Below are 15,613 nucleotides of genomic sequence, written 5' to 3'. Positions count from 1 at the left end.
GAAATATCTACAAATGGAAACTGCAGGTTTCTCTTAGTATTGACTAAATTCTAAAGGGCCATCCATGGAACTAAAGTAAGGCTTAGGGGAGAGGATGCAGAGAATTGAAAAAGGATTTTTGCTCACGTGAACTTAGGAGAGATTTTATCACCCTCCAAGATGCACAGGAAGGAATGGGGCCACCAGCTCTGTAAAATATCTAGCCCTTTGCTGGTTTTCTAAACATTCTATTAACACAGTGTTTCAACAATCTGGTTTTGAATTCATAAGTAAAGGATTTCCTGGTTATTCAACATTCTTTGGCTTTTTGAACTTTTGTTTTGATTCCTTACATATCTGCATGTACCAAATTAGATGATGGCAATTGAGCCCTCTCCCTGGAAAAGGAAGCACTAAAACTACAGGCTGCTCCTGCTGTTTAACTGGCAGCAGGGTCCTATGTGTCCTGGTCACACGTTCTCTCACAGGGCTGAAGAGTTTTTCCAGAATACACGATAATTACACAGCAGCGATCACTCAGAAGTAGAAAGTGCCTTTGGGAGGAAAATAGGTGGTAGGCTGACATCATTTTGCAAAAAGAGTCACTCTATATTACAGCGACTAGGAGTCAGAGTATACATAGAATTGCCCAAATAGCAGGACCTCTTTGTAGATTTTACCCATAAAAAATATGCTTTTTGTTAACTTCTCTTCCCCGAGCCCCAGAGCCTCCTGTGTGTCCTAGATTAGAGGCTTAAGGCAGCACTTAACTCTGAGGCGATCTCTCAGCTGGGCTTTCAGCACTCTCTCCCCCATCACCCCCACTTCTCCCCTCGCTCCCTCCTCACGTACACCCTCAGAGCAATTACACTACAACCTACCTGGGGAGAATCTGCTGGCTTCTCTGGGACGCCAGCTGCATCTTCAAAATGGAGCAAAGATCTGGGAATTGTCTGAAAACTCACATTGGTGCACATGTCTTATTTGAACAGATTAGATCCTGTAGCAGCTTTTGGTCCTGGATTTTGTGCATTGATCAGCCTGCTCAGATAATTCATCAAGTCCACTTCGTACCATTTTTGGACACCCTAAATACCTAAATTCTTAATGACTATTTCTATTGGGATAAATGGATACCCTCAGTATCTCTTTTTATCATGCACAGTAATAGCCTAAAGTGCATGGAGAAATATCCCAGAATCCCATCTATTTTTTTTACCATCATCAGCCCTAGAAACTCATTACGAATATTGAAGATGAATAAGGTTGAGGTCCAGATGAAAAGAACCGCCCCATTTCCATTTTCACTGTCTTTTCAAGCGGATGCCATATATCATGAAAGCACAACAGTGGGATGAACAACACAGGTAGTATAACTAAACACTTAAGTTTAAAATAAATGCGTTAAAGTAGCTAATTATACTTTATAGGAAGAGAAAATGTTTTCTCATGTCCTGAAAACTGGGTGATGGGTAATTTAAAATTTTGTGGATATCCTAAATTTGGTTGCCTATTTTGTTCTTTTGAATTTTAGAACTTTATTTATTTTTTTATACACCAGGTTCTTATTAGTTATCCATTTTATACACATCAGTGTATACATGTCAATCTCAATCTCCCAATTCATCCCAACACCCCTCCCCCCACCATTTTCCCCCCTTGGTGTCCATACGTTTGTTCCCTACATCTGTGTCTCAATTTCCGCCCTGCAAACCAGTTCATCTGTAGCATTTTTCAAGGTTTCACATATATGCGTTAATATACAATATTTGTTTTTCTCTTTCTGACTTACTTCACTCTGTATGACAGTCTCTAGATCCATCCACGTCTCTACAAATGACCTAATTTCATTCCTTTTTATGGCTGAGTAATATTCCATTGTCTATATGTACCACATCTTCTTTATCCATTCATCTGTCGATGGACATTTAGGTTCCTTCCATGACCTGGCTATTGTAAATAGTGCTGCAATGAACATTGGGGTACATGTGTCTTTTTGAATTATGGTTTTCTCTGGGTATATGCCCTGTAGTGGGATTGCTGGGTCATATGGTAATTCTATTTTTAGTTTATTAAGGAACCTCCATACTGTTCTCCATAGTGGCTGTATCAATTTACATTCCCACCAACAGTGCAAGAGGGTTCCCTTTTCTCCACACCCTCTCCAGCATTTATTGTTTGTAGATTTTCTGATGATGCCCATTCTAACTGGTGTGAGGTGATACCTCGTTGTAGTTTTGATTTGCATTTCTGGTTGCCTATTTTAAACATGTTGAGCTGAAGTTTGAAAAAGCTGTCCAGTTCCAGAGCCCAATTCTTCACTGTTACTCTCTATGGTCTCTTAATATAATTAAGGAGATAATAGGAGCATTGTTGTGCCAGGAGGGGCGGAAATTGGTGAAGAAAGGGTTAGGCTACCAAATAGTAAATATGTTAACAGCTCCACAACCCAAAGAGCCTGGTATTGGTCAGCAAAAGATAGACTCATCTTACAATTAAAAAAAAAAAAAATCCAAAAGTAGACAATAATATATGTCTGAGAATTTACAGGAAAAATAAACTGCATACTATCTGTTTCCTTTCTGCTCAGCACATTATAGGAGCTCAATAAATGTGTTGTTATTGAATCACATTCAGATTGTTCAAGATTTAAATGGAAAAATAAAACTACATTTAAGGTTTCGAAAAGCAATTTTAGATGAGTATTTCTATCATCTTTGGTGGAGAAGAACTTCCTAAGCAGAGTATCAAAACGATGCCATAGAGGAATATATTGATAAGTTGACTACTAAAAAGTATAAAACTTGTCCAAGTCTGAGCATACAGAGTCTTATATAAATAACCCCAATATCTCATCCTAAAAAAAAATCTCATTCTGGAGCCTTGAACAGACACGCTTAAAAAATATAAATAAAAAAATAAAATGAAAACTTAGGATTCTGTCACTGATTAAATATCTACAAAGTGCCTACAGCACTGGGATGAGCTTCATCAGGCCAGATTAGTCCAGTATGCAAAGAGGATCATATTTCTGTAGAGACAAAACCTTCCAGCAGCTTTAATTCCTTGCAAAACCTCGGACCACATGCAACCATTAGCTAAAGTAAACATGATGAGAGAACAAGCATCAGAATTGTCAGTAAATTTTGCAAAGTTGAAATCTAAGCCATCGGTTTCAGTAATTCCCAGAAATAACAGCCAAATCTAAACACTGTGTAGTTTTGTGATTTTACAGTTGAGCCAGTGCAAAGGTTTTAAGAATTTAAAAAATCATATAATTGATGTCTCATACACAGACACCATTGTATCTAGTTAGCTTTTAAAAGTATTCATTCAGGATAAAGAAGATGTGGCACATATATACAATGGAATATTACTCAGCCATAAAAAGAAATGAAACTGAGTTATTTGTAGTGAAGTGGATGGACCTGGATTCTATCATACAGAGTGAAGTAAGTCAGAAGGAGAAAATCAAATACCGTATGCTAACACATATATATGGAATCTAAGAAAAAAAAAGAAAATGTCATGAAGAGCCTAGGGGTAGGTCGGGAATAAAATACAGACCTACTACAGCATGGCCTTGAGGATATGGGGAGGGGGAAGGGTAAACTGTGACAAAGTGAGAGAGTGGCATGGACATATATACACTACCAAATGTAAAATAGATAGCTAGTGGGAAGCAGCCGCGTAGCACAGGGAGATCAGCTAGGTGGTTTGTGACCACCTAGAGGGGTAGGATAGGGAGGGAGGGAGACGCAAGAGGGAAGAGATATGGGAACATATGTATATGTATAACTGACTCACTTTGTTGTAAAGCAGAAACTAACACACCATTGTAAAGCAATTATACTCCAATAAAGATGTTTAAAAAAAAGTATTTATTCAGTCTAAGTGAAATACCATCAAAGAATTTAGGATGGAAAAACTGCATAGAAATCAAGGTCAAGTGAAAGCCCTAAATAACTTCTAAGAGGCTTGCAACACCCTGAACAAATATAATCTGGTCGTTCCATCTCACTGACTGACCTCAGCACGTGAATAAGGCCAGCTTTAAGCAGCTGAAGTGGTGTTTAATTTTGTCCAGAATCTATACCCTAATTGTAAATTTGCACTTTAATTTGTAGTAACCCCAAATAATAGGATATTTCCATGTCGAAGTGGGGCCGATAAAGAACGTTGTGGGCATGGGTTCGAATTGGGGTGATCCCTGAGAACTATCCTAGTGAAATCGATGTTCTAATCTGTGCATCAGCCACAGTGGCATGTCGAGTAGGCTCATTTGGAGCTGATATCAAATCCTTACTAAAGACGCCTTACAGAGGCCCCTGAACTCCTCACCAAGAGGCTGTGCCTCAATGTCATGAAGAACAGGGACAAGGACCCAGATAACTCAGACTGAAGAAAGGTACCACTTCTGCTTCAACGTGTCCAGTAAGACACTTTGCGGTGAGAGTGTTAGAGAGCGGAGGTAAAACCACCCTGGAATGATCCATACAGCTTCTGTCCTCCCTTTGCTTGGCATGAGAATACACAAACTGTTTATATTGAATTAGTTAAAATAAGCAGAAGATAATTCTGAGACCATTATTTTATGTTGGCAGGTCATATTAGAGCTTGTTAAGAAGACTCCTTGGGCAGAAACAGACTCACAGATATAGAGAACAAACTGTGGTTACCAAAGGGGAGAAAGAAGGCGGCAGAGACCAATTAGGGGTATGGGATTAACAGATACAGACTACTTACTATGTATAAAATAGATAAGCAACAAGGACATACAGTATAGCACAGGGAATAATAGTCATTATCTTGTGTGTATAATAACTCATAATAGAGAATAATCTATAAAAATGCTGAATCACTATGCTGTATGCCTGAAACTAATATAATGTAAATCAACTATATTTTAATACACTTTGAGGTTGCTTTCGGTACTCACTGTAGGAGAAAAGTGTCTTGGGAATGATTAGTAGAAATCTGTAATTGAGTACCCCTAGTGTCCATGGGAAAGAGAGAACTCAACAGACAGATGACATAAAACTGGGCATTTTATCCTTTGCCATGGGGTACAAAGTGCCTTTTCCCCTCCTCGGGGGGATCTGTGAAATGCAACATCGAACTGTAACCTAGGCTGGTTGGGAAGGGTCTACCCTTTACTAGACCAGGGTCAAGACCACCTTAGGGAGCTAGAAAGTAGCACCATCATGACCTCGCTGGTACCAAAATCACGAGTTTGTTTTAGGTCCTTTTCTCATACACAGGATAGCAGCATCCCAAGGTAGCTGAAGAAAGAGAAAATTCAACTCCATTTCTGGCTATTAGATCTGAGAATTAGACCTGGCTATTTGATCTGGCATAGAATCATTGAAAGAAGTGTCATTATTTGGTGCCTATTCCTTTGTCCAGACATTTCACTGTGATTTTCTCTTTCTCTCATCCCCTTACCCTGTTGTCCCTCTGACGACAGGTGTAGAAGACATCGTGGCAATAATGATTCCTGAGCCCAAAGGGAAGGAGATAGTGAGCCTGCTGGAGAGAAACATCACCGTGACGATGTACATCACCATCGGAACCCGGAACTTGCAGAAATACGTGAGCCGCACCTCGGTTGTGTTTGTCTCCATCTCCTTCATTGTCCTGATGATCATTTCCCTCGCCTGGCTGGTCTTCTATTATATCCAGAGGTTTCGCTATGCAAATGCCAGGGACAGGAACCAGGTGAGTAGCAGAAAGTTAAAAAAAAGAAAAAACATAAAAATTATTACCAGAATAAGATATTATTGTGTAAACTTTGGAAATCACAGAAAATACCAAGACCAAAACCAAAATTACCTATGATGCTCCCACTCAGGATAAACACTGTTAACATTTACTGTATGGTTTTTCAGATCTTTTCCAAGTACACCATTTTTTTTTTTTTTTTTTTTTTTTTTTTTTTTTGCGGTACGCGGGCCTCTCACTGTTGTGGCCTCTCCCGTTGCGGCGGAGCACAGGCTCCGGACGCGCAGGCCCAGCGGCCACGGCTCACGGGCTCAGCCGCTCCACGGCCTGTGGGATCTTCCCGGACCGGGGCACGAACCCGCGTCCCCTGCATCGGCAGGCGGACTCTCAACCCACTGCGCCACCAGGGAAGCCCTATTTTGATGTTTTGCTAGCATTGTTCTGTAACATGGAAGTGCTTTGTCCCACATTCCTATTGCTCATTTGGGGGACAATTATTTACTTATTTAGGCACAAAATAAAGGGAGAAAGAGGAAGGGAGCTGAGATTATGCTAATTGTGTCAACATAATGGGGAAAGAGCCAGGATGTCCTCTTTGTGAACAGAAGAAGACAAAAAATAAAAGGTATTTTTAAAAACAATTAATTTGGGAACAGACAGTGCCTACACATAGTATAAAATGCAAAAGGTACAAAATGGTATATGGTGTTTGTCCCTCAATTAAGCAGTTCTTCTCCTTGGAATATCTTTTCTTCCAGGGATATTTTATGTGCTTACAAACGTGTGTGTGTGTGTGTGTGTGTGTGTGTGTGTGTGTGTGTGTGTGTTTAAACAAAGGATAGCACACTTAACTCTGTACCAGTATTTCTCACTTCATCTTGGGGATTAATTCTTATCAACACTCAATCCAAGCTGCCTTCTCATTTCTAATAACCGTACAGGCAGACCTTGGAGATATTGTGGGTTTCATTCCAGACCACTGCAATAAAGCAAATATCTCAATAAAGCGAGTCAACAGGAAGTTTTTGGTTTCCCAGTGCACATAAAAGTTATGTTTACCCTAAACTACAGTCTATTGAGTGTGCGATAACATTATGTCTAAAAAAAAAACAATGTACGTACCTTAATTTTAAAATATTGCTAAAAAATGCTAACCATCATCTGAACCTTCAACTCATCGTAATCTTGTTGCAATAGTAACATCAGAGATCACTGATCGCAGATCACCATGACAAATATAGTAGTAATGAAAAAGTTTGAAGTATTGTGAGAATTACCAAAATGTGACACAGAGACACAAAGAGCAAATGCTGCCAGAAAAAAAATGGTGTCGCTAGACTTGCTCAATGCAGGGTTGCCACAAACCTTCAATTTGTAAAATACACAGTACCTGTGACGGGCAATAAAACGAGGTATGCTATATAATGTTTTATTTTCTGCATGTGCCGCATTTATTTAACCAGCTCCTATTAATGGACATGTTTTCTCTTACCAAAAAACAAAACAAACGCACACACACAAACATGTACACATGACACAGCACATTTGTGAGTATATCTGTATGGTAAATTCTGGAAGTTTTATAGCTAGGGCAATAGTATGTGTGCTTTAAACTATAATAGATACTGCCAAATTGTCTGCCAGAAAGGCTGAACCAGTTTATACATTAACCAACAATATAGTAATACTGTTTATACTAATATAAACGACATTCGTGCAGTAGTGTATTAATTTAATACTGCTTATACTAACATATACAACAATATACTAATAACAAATACTCTTTACGCATATCCTCACCAAATGAATGTTACAGCTTTTTTGTTGTATGCAATTTAATAAGTTAAAAATGGTATCACATTTTTCTTATCACAAATAACATAAAATAGAAAAAGGTGATTTTTTTTTTTCTATGAAGTATCTGCTTACATTATTAGACCACTTTTCAATTGAGCTGTTGGTCACATCATACTGATGTGTATAAGCTCTTTACTGGTCAGAGCAGTTAACTCTTTTTTGGGGAATCCTACAGATTCCATTTTTTTCTTCCCAACTTGTCACTGTCTTTGATTTCAATCTTTGGAGCTTTCTACCATGCATAGATTTGGGGGTATTACATAACTGAATTTATCAATTTTTTATAGCTCCTGAGTTTTATATAATAAGATCTTCTATAGCCCAAGACTATAGAAAAACAGTATCTCATGGTTTCATCCACTGCTTTTTTTATTTCACTTTTATGATTAAAACTTTAATCTACAGAGAACTTATTTCAGTGTAAGGAATCAAGTACAGAGCCAACATTAGTTTTGTTTCAGATTGCCTACCAGTTTTTGTAACTGGTATTTATTGAATAATTAATCTTTTCCTTCTCGTATGCAGAACCCTCCCCCATCTAGCATATATTAAAGCCCCATATGTATTCGGTTCTATTTCTATGCTCTATAAAATGTAGCTTTCATCTGTCTATTCACATTCCAATATCATACTATTTTGAATGTCTTAGCACCATAATATGTCTCATATCTGTTCATGCTAATCTTTTTATTGCTCTTTCACTTTTTTCATGTTTTTCTTTATATGATTTTAGAATCACTTTTAGCTAGGTTTTTAATTTATAGAATAATTTAGAAGGAGTTTATAACCTACTGATGTTGAATCTTCCTATCAAAGTGTAGTATATGTTTTCCCTTTATTCAACTATTCTTTTTATTCCCTAATAGCATTCAAAATATCCTCATTTAATCTTGCACATTCTTCTTATGTTTATTCCTAGGTCATTGTGTTGCAGTTATAAATGAAATCCCCTTTTTCATAGGGGAAGTCTTTTGATTTTTTATGTTTATTTTGTACATTATTATAATTTAGTAATTTATGTATTTTATAATTTATTATCATTTTAAAGTATTATTATTACCTTAATAATAGTGATATTATATAGTATATATTAAATGCAGGCATGTTGTAAGAGCGCTCAATATATTTACATACTTAGTCTACTTAATAACCTTATAGCAGATAATTCTGTTTTCTTCGTTTTACAGAGAAGGAAATAGAGGTTAAATAAGTTGTCCAAGGTCACACAGCTAGTTACTAATAGAGACAGCAACTGAACCAACAGCAAGGCTTCAGAGTGTATGCTCTTAACCACTACATTGTAGTACTTGTGATTGTTTGTATCCGTTTATCAGGATTATACTAATAATATGCAATCAATGATAATTTACTTCTTTCAATTTTTTTTTTTTTTTTTTTTTTTTTTTTTTTTTTTTTTTTTGCGGTACGCGGGCCTCTCACTGTTGTGGCCTCTCCCTTTGCGGAGCACAGGCTCCGGATGCGCAGGCTCAGTGGCCATGGCTCACAGGCCTAGCTGCTCTGCGGCACGTGGGATCTTCCCGGACCAGGGCACGAACCCTTGTCCCCTGCATCGGCAGGCGGACTCTCAACCACTGCGCCACCAGGGAAGCCCCTGGAACAATTTTTTTTTAACATTTTTATTGCTTTTTTCTGACTCTCAAAATGATGCATGTTTATTCTAATAAATTTTGGCAATCATAGAAAAATACTAAAAGAGAAGACAAAATCACCTTACTGAATTGTTAACAATTGAGTACATTACCTTTCAGACTTTTAACCCCATATATATATATTCAGTAAAATGTCATCGTATATGTGTCTATGTATGCATGAGATACAGACACACACGTAAGACGTGTAGGTTTGTGTTCTCTTTTTTTTTTATTAAATGGTGAGCATTTCCCCCATCATTAAATAATCTTTGAAACATGATTTTTGGTGGCTACCTAGTAGTCGGGTTCCACCACTTACCACAAGTGGACAAGATACTTTATGCTTTAGTTTTCTAAACTAAATGGGAATATACCTTCTTTTTATAGTTATAGTGAGGATTAAATGGCTTAATGTATCTTATATTTTAAAGTCCCTGAACATGATCAATCACTTACAAAGCTCTCAATGAATGGTGTCATTATTACTTTCATATAGATTCCATACAATTCCAACTTTGCCACTTTTACTGAATATTCTGGAATTTAAGTGGACAGTTATTGCCAGTTAGACACAAGGCAGTGAAACTAGATATAGAACAAATATGTTCAGTTCCATTGGCTCCTAAGGGTTACAGTTGAAGAAACCATACACATATAAATCAGTTATTGCAAAGACACTTACCAGCTGATCCAACAATGATAAATAGAAATGGTACCCCTATCTTTTTGAGTCTATAGATAATCCAAGCAATCATTGGGAAATTGAGGTAAGGATGAAATTTTAGGCTTGACTTGGTTGAGTAACTGTTTCAATTGCTAGTTCACTTTGTGCGGGTAGAGAGAGATTGCATTTCTGTCTTGGCCTGTGCATACTCTGTGATGTATGGGAAAAGCAAATTAGAAGTGGATGGGGTTTAAGTGTTTACTCTGCTCCCTTCCTTGAATTACAGGATGTTACCTTCAGGTTACTCAGTGAATTTGGATCATGAAAGTTAGCACTGTTTCTTGATCAAAATAGACACCATACTTTAGCCCTTTTATGAGTGGAATAAGACTATATAATTTCCCTTAGAAAAATATTTTTCTTTTGATGGGCAGTGCTTTGTTCCATTCAGCAGAAAGTTACAGCTGTATAAGCTATAGCTGTACTAACCATCAGGTGAACGGAAGTCATTTATTTTTCTTGAAGCACTATTGGCCCTTCAGAAAGAGTAACTCTCAAGTTAGATGTAGGCTCACAGTCTGAAATGGAATATCAAAGGCATTAATGTTACATTGGTGAGGTATCTAACCTTTCAGGTGTGTTGATAGAGAGACTGAACTTGAATTAGCCAGAAGCGTACCTCAGTCTCTGCTTGGCCTGGTGGAGATCACACTTAGAGGAAAATCACCGTCATCTTACACAATCATGAGCCTTTTCAAATCATTTCAATGCAGTTTCTCACGGAGTAAGATTTGCTACATGTTCTTTATGTTAGCAACCTCACAGTGAGGTAGATGATGACATGCAGAGTCAGGGCCACAATTTAAAGTGGCTGGAGTGCCATGTTTCCTAAAGCAACTATACCAGGATAGTGCCAGTGCAAGGTAATAGTTAAACACACAGCCTTGGAGTCAGGTCTGGATTCAAATCTTTACTCTGGCAGTTTCTAGTGGTATGATCTTATGTGGATCTTCACCTTTCTGTGCCTAGATTTCCTCACATATAAAGTGGGAATGGGGACTTCCCTGGTGGTCCAGTGGTTAAGACTGTGTGCTCCCAATGCAGGGGGTATGGGTTTGATCCCTGGTCGGGGAACAAAGGTCCCGCGTGCTGCACAGCACAGCCCAAAAACTAAATAAATAATAAAAAAATAAAGTGGGAATGACCACGGATCATCCCCACAGGCTTGATGCAAGGATCCAATGAGAAAATATGTGTGAATGGTTATCCGAGAGTTGTTAACTGGATCGTTCGTATTTTATTTTATTTTATTTTTTGGAGCAGAGAAAGGTTTATTGCAGGGCCAAGCAAGGAAAATGGGTGACTCGTGCTAAAAAAAACTCCAACCTGGATTGTCTTTTTTTTTTTTTTTTTTTTGTGGTACACGGGCCTCTCACTGTTGTGGCCTCTCCCGTTACGGGGCACAGGCTCCGGACGCGCAGGCTCAGCGGCCATGGCTCACGGGCCCAGCCGCTCCGCGGCATGTGGGATCTTCCCGTACCGGGGCACGAACCCGTATCCCCTGCATCGGCAGGCGGATTCTCAACCACTGCACCACCAGGGAAGCCCTGGATTGTCTTTTTAAAGATAAAGCAATTCTTAGAAAATAGTATTTCCCCCCCAAATTTAAATAGCCCCATTTTTTTATAACTCCCATGTAGTTAAGTCTAGATATGGGCTTTATGTCCCAGATGACACAGTTTGAAACAAAATGGGATTTTTTTGTTCAGAGTTATGGGAAAAGGAGGACATATCAATAGACTACAGAGAAAGAATCTGGCGTTCTTGGAGAAAAACTTCCCATGAAGCAGTGTGTTTTGATTAACAATAACAGTGTATGTACACTGTAAAAAAACAGGCAAAATAAAAGAGCATCCATTTAAAAGTAAGCATTCTACCCCCCCTCAGACTCTCTTTGTCAATTTCCCTCCCTTTAGGTCTCCCAAGAGGCAACAAGTCTTAGCACTTCCCTTTCTATGCTTCCAGAAGTTTCTGTGTCTATAAATAAGAAAAGTTCCTTTCCACATTTATTACATGCACAAGAACTCTGCCTTCACATAACATATATTGTAATGGCATCAACAGGCAATACACTTAAAAACAGATATGAGCCCACGTGGAGGGCTGTACGGGAGTCAAGATGACAGGTGATGGATTTGGATTAGAGGGAGCAAGGTGGAGAAGCCAGATGGGCGTCAGATTAGGGCAATATTTTAAAGTCCTGTGGATTAGGTGTAGAATATAAAACACATATCCTAGTTTATACCTGTTGTACCAGCCTAATTATTAATAACCCCTATTTTACTCTCCCAAGTGTTCCGGTTTAGATAATAATCACATGGTTATCCTATGTGTAAGGGAAGGAGAAGAATCAAGGGTGCAGTTAGGTCAGTTCTTACAGCATTAACTGAAATAGGAAAAACAGAAGAGATCCTGAGGGGCTGGGGAATCTGGAATTTGGGGATGGAGATGTGAAATTTTAGAAGCCAATGCAACAATGTAAATCAACTATACTTCAATTTTTAAAAAAAGAAACAGATACTAAATAAACATTGGGGGGAAAAGAAAAAGAAGCCTATTAGATAGAGATGCCAGGTAGGTATTTCTTATACAAGCCTAGAGGTTAGGGGAGAAGAGCTGGAGGTGGAAATATAAGAGTCATCGGTATAGAGATATCATTTAAATGGTCGGGACAGGGTGAGTGCCCCCTGGAAGTGGGCATCCAGAGAAGAGGCCTGAAGACAGCCTGATGTACACTCGCGCCTCAGTCTCTCTCCCTCCGTCATATTATTTTATGCATTTGTTTTATTTTCTTCCCAATTCTTGTCACCCTTTGAAACCGTTCCCTCCTCGCCTTGTACCTTCCCCTGCCTGCAGGCCCTCTGTGGGAGGTGCAGCAAGGATGCTCATTTGCAGAGACCAGGCACCGCCTCACGCTGCCTCTGGGTGCACTGCCCCTTGGCTCAGGCTCACTGCTCTACCGTGACCTTCAGTCGCGATGCTTGTCTTTCTTGGAACCCTGTCATCTTTTCTCCAGGGCCAGGCTGCTTTGGGGACCTGCTCTCAGCCAGCCGGTGGATGCCGGAGTCCAGTGCCTGACTGTTTCAAGTTCCCTCTCCACGGAGTTCAAGGAGTTAGCTGGACTCCTGTCCCCCATTCCCAAACAAGCCTTGGGGCCTGGAAGAGCCCGTGGAAGCGTCCTGCGTGGGTTAGGATACAGGTTGGCCCAGAGCACACATGGAACCGTTAGGGGGGCTGCTTTCCATAATGTCACCTTCCAACCAACCGGGTCTCAGCTCCGACCAGGCCCAGAGTTCTCTGTTACATAATCAAACATAGACCCAAACACAAATGGGACCCTCCCAGGCAGCTAGGTGAGGATCTAGAATACTGTCAAGACTGAAGTGTCAGGAGCTGGGACCACTTAAAGGCGAGTAGAGTGTTTGTATCTAACTCCTGTTTTGGAGCAAAGTAGAATCAGAGACTTGGGCAGGGCAGGGTCACGAGGCAGGAGGACAGTCCAGTGCAGGAAGAGCTCAGGAGGTTTTGGAGTCAGGAACCGGATCTGAATCACAGAGATAGGAACAGTGGTCCAGCCAGCCAGGCAGAGCAAGGCGAGAGGAAATCGTGCTCAGGCACAAGAAGCCTTTTCTATCACACTCACACCTGTGAAGTGTGCAAGGACACACGAGTAAAAGCACGAAGGCGGTATGGGAAGAGAAGCTGCAGGCCACAACCCACTTTTCAGGGATGGAAAGGTCCTATGATGATTAGGAAGAACCTTCTGCTGGCCATTTAACACATGCCAAGGTGGCTTTTAAGTGCTAGGCCATGGCTCTCTGTCTCTCCTCACAAGTCTCATGATGGCCCTGGATCAGTACTTTAAGGAAATAGCCCACGGATGTCACCAGGGTGGACCTCTACCCTGCATCACCCAGACACACCTCTCAGATCAGCCCTGAGAACCCCAGTTCTCAGAAGGGCTGCAGTTGGGAAACCACAGCTGTAAGGGTTTGGGAGGCAGTAGATACGTGGCCTTTCTACTCATCTATTTGAGAATGCGGACTGCCTGATATGAGAATCATAGGTTTTTTTAAATTTTTATTCTATATTGGAGTCTAGTTGATTAACAGTGTTGTGTCAGTTTCAGGTGTACAGCAAAGTGATTCAGTTATACATATACGTGTATCTATTCTTTTTCAAGTTCTTTTCCCACTTAGGCTATTACAGAGTATTGAGCTGAGTTCCCTGTGCTATGCAGTAGGTCCTTGTTAGTTATCCATTTTACATATAGCAGTGTCTACATGTCAATCCCAAACTCCCAATCATAGTTTTTAGAATTTACAAGGACACGAGACATAATGAATTTGAGAGAGAGAAATGTGAAGTGATTTTTTTTTTTCAAGGGCACACAACCAGGTTTTTGATTTCAAGGTAGAGTGATTGCCAGCGGACAAAGCTCCCTTCACAGTATTGAGGTACTGAGGAGACCCGGCCCACCAAGAGGACCGCCAGCCCCACTTCGGTCACAGCAGGAAACATGAGCCACTCCCTACCATTCTACTGCTTGAAGATTGGCCCTTTTTGGCTTTAGAAGTAAGGATTGATTGCTAAGCTCTTGCTAGTATCTGATTTAAGATTCCGCACCTCGTGGTGCTTCAGATCAGATGCTAAAGGCTATTCCTCACTCTGCCAACGAATGACCTCTCGTCTGGGGACCTCTTCTTGAACCTCGAGGTGGGGAGCCAGATCCGAGACTGACTCTTGATCCTAAACACCAGTGTGCGCCCCGGACAGCCCTCCGCTCCTCACCAGGAGGTTAAGAATCCCTATGTCCCCCATTTCCCAGGTGTGCCACTTTGGCTGCTGTTCACTAATTCTTATCCTGCTTATAGAAACCCTACAGGACAGGGGCTTCCTGGTGGCACAGTGGTGAAGAATCTACCTGTCAATGCAGGGGACGCGGGTTTGAGCCCTGGTCCGGGAAGATCCCACATGCCGCGGAGCGACTAAGCCCGTGCGCCGCAACTACTGAGCCCGCGCTCTAGAGCCAGTGAGCCGCAACTGCTGAGCCCACATGCCGCGGCTACTGAAGCCCACACACCTAAAGCCCGCGCACCGCAACAAAGAGGAGCCCCCACTCGCCGCAACTAGAGAAAGCCCGTGCGCAGCATCAGAGACCCAATGCAGCCAAAAATAAAAACAAATAAATAAATTTAAAAAAAAAAAAAAAAGAAAGAAAAGAAAAAGAAACCCTACAGGACAAAGCCAGCCAGTAGCATTCCTGCCATGGCCGTGCCTGTGGCCTGTGAGCCTGCCTTCTGGTGACGCTCTGGGACATTGTCTCACTGTCTCCTAGGACATCCCACCTCAGACACAAGGACTGGGTCTGCATTCTAAAAACCACAGGACTCCTAGTAGATGGCAGCTCTTTCAAATATGAGCAGATCAGATAAACTAAATCAGGTTCTTTTCTGTTTTTCATAAACAATATTGCCTTTGAGGCGAACCCAAAGAAACTAGACCTGTTTTGTATTGTTTCATGTAAGGTCTGGTAATGACATTCAACAAACCTTTCTTAAAAGAGTTACCTCTCCCTGAGAATACCTTTTCCTATTAGTTGCATGTACATGGCCCGCGTCCCTTTGATTTCTTTTGCACATCTTGCTACTGAAGTGATGTTGGAACAAAAGAAGTAATG

General features: G+C 40.5%; 1 protein-coding gene across 2 annotated transcripts in view; it reads left to right on the top strand.

The window, feature by feature from the left end:
* Positions 1–15,613, top strand: part of RNF150 (ring finger protein 150) — a 244,096-nt gene that overhangs the window by 142,424 nt on the left and 86,059 nt on the right. Inside the window, exon 2 of one of the 2 annotated variants that reach the window (XM_067035574.1) lies at positions 5,447–5,571. In XM_067035574.1, coding sequence (XP_066891675.1) covers positions 5,447–5,571 — 125 coding nt within the window. Of the gene's footprint in view, positions 1–5,446; positions 5,698–15,613 lie in introns of both variants that reach the window. The other variant, XM_059067523.2, reaches the window with a different exon arrangement.

The sequence above is a fragment of the Kogia breviceps genome, chromosome 6 (assembly GCF_026419965.1).
Source record: "Kogia breviceps isolate mKogBre1 chromosome 6, mKogBre1 haplotype 1, whole genome shotgun sequence".
Lineage (NCBI taxonomy): Eukaryota > Metazoa > Chordata > Mammalia > Artiodactyla > Physeteridae > Kogia > Kogia breviceps.
Note: the sequence above shows the minus strand (reverse complement) of the source record. Positions and strands in the feature narration are given on the sequence as shown.